This window comes from Halyomorpha halys, unplaced genomic scaffold (assembly GCF_000696795.3).
Source record: "Halyomorpha halys isolate HHAL.00 unplaced genomic scaffold, Hhal_1.1 Scaffold321.1, whole genome shotgun sequence".
In the NCBI taxonomy this organism is placed as follows: Eukaryota; Metazoa; Arthropoda; class Insecta; order Hemiptera; family Pentatomidae; genus Halyomorpha; species Halyomorpha halys.
In genome coordinates, this window is record NW_027115809.1 from 129,267 (window position 1) to 135,461 (window position 6,195).

The 6,195-nt window shown below is 35.0% G+C and overlaps 1 protein-coding gene across 1 annotated transcript in view; it reads right to left on the reverse strand.

Moving 5' to 3' along the window:
• Nucleotides 1-6,195, reverse strand: part of LOC106681230 (uncharacterized) — a 32,829-nt gene that overhangs the window by 9,733 nt on the left and 16,901 nt on the right. The window contains exon 5 of the mRNA XM_014421438.3: nt 3,651-3,763. Within this exon, the coding sequence (XP_014276924.1) occupies nt 3,651-3,763 (113 nt within the window). The remainder of the gene's footprint in view (nt 1-3,650; nt 3,764-6,195) is intronic.

Genomic DNA, 6,195 nt, shown 5'->3' on the forward strand with positions numbered 1-6,195 from the left:
TAGGGGACATATGTCCCAGAATAAAGTTATTTTTTCATTTCATTTCATCACCTTCTTTTAACAACGTTGCCACTTCATCCTCATGTTGATCATTTTCATCTATTTTATACTCATACTCCTCCCAATTTTCATTCGTCTGTTAAATCAATTTCTGGTGATGGCTTAATATACTTCCTATTTATTTTTATTATAGCATAGCCTTCTTCATCCTGCAAACCGTTGGATCTTGGTATAGGTATTGGTATTGGTGTAACAAAACTATCATGACAGCAACTAGTAGAGTGTTCTAAACATTTCAGTGACTATGCCAGTGGGACTACGGGAACTGTTATATTCAGTGTACCATGGTACTGAATACGTCAGCTGTTGCAATGTTTGTAAACTAGGTTCATGTAGTGTAGTGTATCTCTAGTATTCATGGATTTTTAAAAGTTATTTCAGAAACGTAATAATTTTATAAATAGTTATTTTACTATCATTTTTTATATCAGAAATAACTGTTTGGGAAAAAAAGTATTTTCTACTACTTTTTCTATCACCTCCGCTTGATTGGTGTAGTATTCATTGGTTTCGTCAGACTAGAATAAATTGAGCTAGCGTTTTCATTAGCGAATTTAAAATTTGAAAATGGGGAACGGTAAGAGCCTTGAGGAGTTTATTATAAAATTAAACGGAAATAATTGAGAAGATAATTAGCTACACCTGTCACAGAAGTAGCTTATAATAGAGTTTGATAAGTCCGGGATCGGCTCTTGCCTTTCGAGAGGTTGCCGGTAGAGGGGGTACTGAAATTTAAAAATCATTAATCAGTTAGATCCAGCCAGTTTCCAATAAGATATAAAGTGAATTTTATTCCTGTCCATAAGCTATCTTCATGCTGGCAAGTTAACTATAAGTATCGAAGTTGCAGGACATTTATTATCATAATCCTCAAATATACTCGCCACTGATTCACTACAGATACATGTATTCTTATCTTCACAAGTTATAAATTGTCATTAATATATATTGTTTTAACATGGTGAATCCAGAAATAGGGTTTGAAGAGGGGAGAAAAAAACATTTTTTTTATTAATCTGATCAAAATCTTATTTAACTTATTGTTGCAGTTGAGGCCTATCGAATGATTAGAAAAAAACCCTAAATGCTTAGGTAAAGTATCTTCTGCTTTCTCATTATTTCTATTTATTTATTATACGAATTCCTCTCGTATCCAATCATTGCAATCCAAAATCCTTCGTAAAATCCTCAATGCTCCTTATTTTGTCATAAATAAAATCATGCATAAAGACCTTAATGTTCCACATGTAACCGATCTAGCCCGAACCAGATATCACTCCTTCCATTATAAACTCCCTAGCCACCCAAACCCACTAGTTTCTAACCTTGCTTCTTCTTCCATTCCTAACAATCCTCCGAGGCGCCTGAAAAGAAGATGGCCACGAGACCTGCTAATGAAAACGTCATTAGATTAGAGTGCTGCCAATGGGTAGTTTCTCTACACGCCTGTAACACTCCAATTTAACTGAAATCAGATTTACTAAATGTACTATAATGTTCAGTTGTAAATAGCAATAAATAAATATTTTTTTAAAAAATGTATTAACGCATATATCTTCTAAAAGTCTTATTATTACATACTACAAAATGAAGATAAAAAAGTAGATTCTGAGAACAAGATTTACCTGTAAAAGTGTACTGGTAAGCCATAAAAATATTTCGCATCACATCCAAATCTAAATGAATTATGGCATACAATCCAGAGACTAAAATTTATTTGTCATTTATAATAAAATGAAAATATATTACGTCATGACAATGAAAACTTTTAAGTTTGTGCTGTCTCCGATATCCGAAGGGCATGCATTATGGAGCATGATTCGTCCACCTGATTTACCTGTTACATAATTTCGGAAGGTCAAGGTATCTGGGCCAACAAGTAGGGCGTCTCGAAGTTGCTATGCGGAAAACCAGTCGAAGACGAGGCAGGACAGAAAGACCAGAAGAAGAATGTGGTTTTAGCATTATGTCAAAGAAAGAACATGAAGCCTGGTTTTATGATTTTTTTTTTTAGATTACCATATTTTACAAAATGTATTAAATTCTTGTTGAAAAACGAGGTTGAATTACCTTGTTTGATGTATGTAAATAACTAATTAAGTTATAAGTCATTAACTCTTTTCAAGAATATTTTTTAAATGTACATTATATTAATTTTTTTTTAATCACAAAATATTTCTATTTATAACAGTACTTACTTTGTCCTAAATAAAATCATTCATAAAGACCCTAAGTTCTAATTTTGAACTCTCCCTTCTTGCCAGGAACAACTTCAGTCCTTTGTCCTATAAGAGGTTGGAGATTAGCTAATATCGTAGCATACCCCCGCCTTTACAAGAACCATCCGGGACTTAAGAACCCCGGTCTTAACACCCTTGATTGTCACATAAGAACATGGGCGTAGTCAGAATTTTACCAAGGGAGGAGCAGACCTCAACCCATTACACACATAGATACATATACATGTATGTACATAAACTTGTTTGTATATGTATATATTTGTTTCCGAATGGACTATATATATATTTATATAGTACATTCGGAGACATTTGGTAAAAGAAAGATATGAAATTCCGCATTCCAAGAAACATTCCCACCATTTTATTGTTACTTCATACAATTCAGACTTTTACTTTTTAAATTTTTATGAGCTATTATCACAATAAATTATTGAAAATCGAGGATACACTTAATAGTTTTACATAAATACATACAATACACACAATAAATACAAAAATATAAGAGCTGACGAAGAGGTTTGCTATGAGAGCACCAGCCTTCTGGGATTGCTGGCAACCATATTAACCACCTCACCTATCAACCTTCTTTAATTTATTTTCAACAAACAATCCGAGATTATTAAAATGGCAAACTGTAAGTTATAATAGGAAGAATGGAATCTAAAAAAAGGTTCTTCTTTATTATTTTCCCTCATTATTTATAGTATATTACGAATAATTGAATCTAACCTTGTTTTACCGAAGAATTGACGTATATTGATGTTGTCCCTTCAAAGGTGTGGTTGTGACCTTGTGATCCGTAAAGATGTCAACTCAACAATGTTACCTTACTAACTATATCATGTTTACAGAAAGAAATCATTTATCAAATAAGTCCACTATTTTCTTTATTTTTCCCCCTAGGATCTAGGGGGGTACCGTGGCTCCTCCCTGGTCCCCTCTGCCTATGCCCGTGCATAAGTAGGAGCTTCTACTTCCGACTCTTCGGTGAACGTGTCTCTCTCTCCCTGGATTATACTACTTGGATTATACTATCTGTGAAGGGCACTGGAACTGGGAACATATTTCCTGGCTTTAGCCCAAAGGGTCTGTTCTCCTGAACTCTCGAAACCACCCAACCCACTTGCTTCTAATCTTTATTCGACTTCGATTCCTTATAGGCGTTTCGGAGAATACATTTTAATTATTAAAATTTTCAAGCATTCAGAACCTACTTTTGGTACATACTGTCTTTCTAAAATAAACGATTAAATTATGATTCTTAATAATATCACAATTACTGTCCATTATTTTATTCCACACTCTAAATTAAAAAGATAACTAAAAAATGTATAATTTATGATAAGATACCTTATGGACCTGACATTTCCAACAGATTTCTTCTTCTTGAGTTTTGTACTAGCCTTAGTTACTTTCGATGGCACACCAGTCAAGTCTGGGACTGATTGCTTATTTTTTACTTTCTGGAAAATTAGAATTATCGAATTTAAAAATTAGAACATAAAATAAAAAAACTAAAAGCTATATATTTATGGAATCTTACATAGGGTGAGGAGGTCAAAAATATAAGAATGTTTTTTGGTTCCTAAGGATTGGAATAAGAATGTACTAAAAAGGCAGTCTTCTGATATTAGCATTGAGCCAACTTTGTTCGGAATAACAATGTAAAAGCCTGGGTATACCAAAGATTAATCAGCTAGTTAATCTTTCCGGTTTCACCTCGTGTTAGATAATCCTTTATACAATGAACTTACGGAGTCCAATTTGGAGACAATAGAGAAGGATACTAAAAGATGACTGGTGCTTCAGGGAAATAAATCATGGAATCTTTAGGTCAGCTGTAGGTTTAATATTTGTGATATTTTTTCAGTCCGTTTGTAGCCGAGGGATTTGAGGCGTCTCCTTAGGATCCTCGTAATAGTAGTGGCGCCAATTCGAATCGGGCCAAATGGTTGATTTCGTGACGGTTCCATGGAATGAAAACTCGACGCTCCCATGATGGTTAGAATAGGTTAGTCACCTATAGATAACATGCCGTATGTCAGAAATGATCAGGCTGATAAATTTCAATTTATTTTGAATTCAACAAGCTTGATTGGGATCTACTAAATAACAGAAAGGCTAGAAAGATGCGTCTAAACGTATTAAAACTAAATTGGTCTAAACCTCTCTCACCTACGAGCTAGTAGACATCAAAGAGTTGGTACAGCACCTGTACCAGTGTCGACCTATCGTTTGTCCGCTATACGCCTCAAACTAAGATAGTCAACCTCGTATACAACCATTTATACACTCACACACACACACATATAAGTCCGGGTCTTACCCTCTCTAAACTGCTCCCCTTATAAGGGACGTCCTCAGATGTTAGATAGCGTGGACACAATGAATCGCAGGAGTGTCAAAGATACTAAGGGCTCCCTGCAAACACATCCACGGCGATGTTGATGCACCAAGGAGGTACCGAGGTTTAGGTTCCGCTGCCAATAGGAGGCTCCACTACAACACTGGTCCATTTCTCAGAGGCTGTCCAATGTACCCTATGCTCTGTTCCAGTCCATTTTTGATTATTCAGCCGAGATGTGTGTTGTTAATGTGCTGATAAATTGGGCTTTGGGGGACATCAGAGTGTGAAAGCTCTACAACAGTCGCTACGTGAAAATACGTATAAGGAATGGGCCAATTGCAGGTGGCAGGGCATTGGAGTACGTTATTTCAAACAGACCCCGAGAGCGAATAAGTTTATATACGATAAGCAAATACTTAAGGGCTCTGAATGGTCCAATACCTTTAAGGTGAATATACATTATGCACCCATATGTGTCAGCAGACAGGATACAGAAGTTGGATCCCTCTGTCGCAAATAGAACAGAGAGCCTGAAACACCAGCACATATGCTGGGGAAAGAGCCCAACAACTCCCTCCTCATAATACGCCGACTTCACAGAGTAAACCAAGACTTAATGAAGCTTCTAATAGAAAGATATTTTGCCTGCTTCGGCAGTGTGGATGCGGATGGATCCACAAGATATGCGGATATTGTTGCTTTCTCTAAGAAGGGGAAGTCAGTAATCATTCTGGATCACAGCTTAAGATATGAAAATAATGACCTTGACCAGGCGAATAAAGTGGTAAAGGAAAAGAAGGAAATCTACGATAAATGCATCCCTTTCCTTAAGGAAAAGTTCCATGAGGGTTTCGAAGAACGAGACTTCAAACTGAGAGGCCTCTGGTTCGAAGTCCATGGAACGATACCCAGCAAAACTAGGAGCTTAAGGTAGGAACTCGTTGTCGATATTCAGGACGAGGCAAGGATATCAAAAAATATAATACTCGACTCCCTTGGAATTATCCCAATCACCACATCAATGGAAATGGATGAGAGGAAGGATGACATGCATACATTGTATATACTACTTCTCATTTTATTTTATTATTTTTGTATATATGTATAATATTTTATTTTATTTTATTTTATTTTTACATATATTTGTTAATTTTTAATATCTTTTTGTTTTGTTGTTTTTTTCAAGTATATTTATATATCTATCTATCTTATTAATTATATGACATACATATTACGAGTTATATTCTATATATTTAAATTGAATATTAGTTGTATTTTGTATTTTAAGTGTGTTTTATTTATGTTAAAGATGGTAATAATAAGGAAAAAAAAAGAGGAAAGTCACATTGGCTAGAAAGAGAAAATGTGGGAAAAAAAAGGATAGAAAAGGAAGAGAGAGAAAAAGAGTGGTTAAAAAAAATAATGAAAAATTAGATTTGAATAAATGTGTAGCTTGCAAGCCAAGTTGTGCAGCGAATCTTTGTGGTTTTTAATACAATACAACACAAACTCAAATTGAACTCTCTCTCTCTCTCTCTCTCTCTCTCT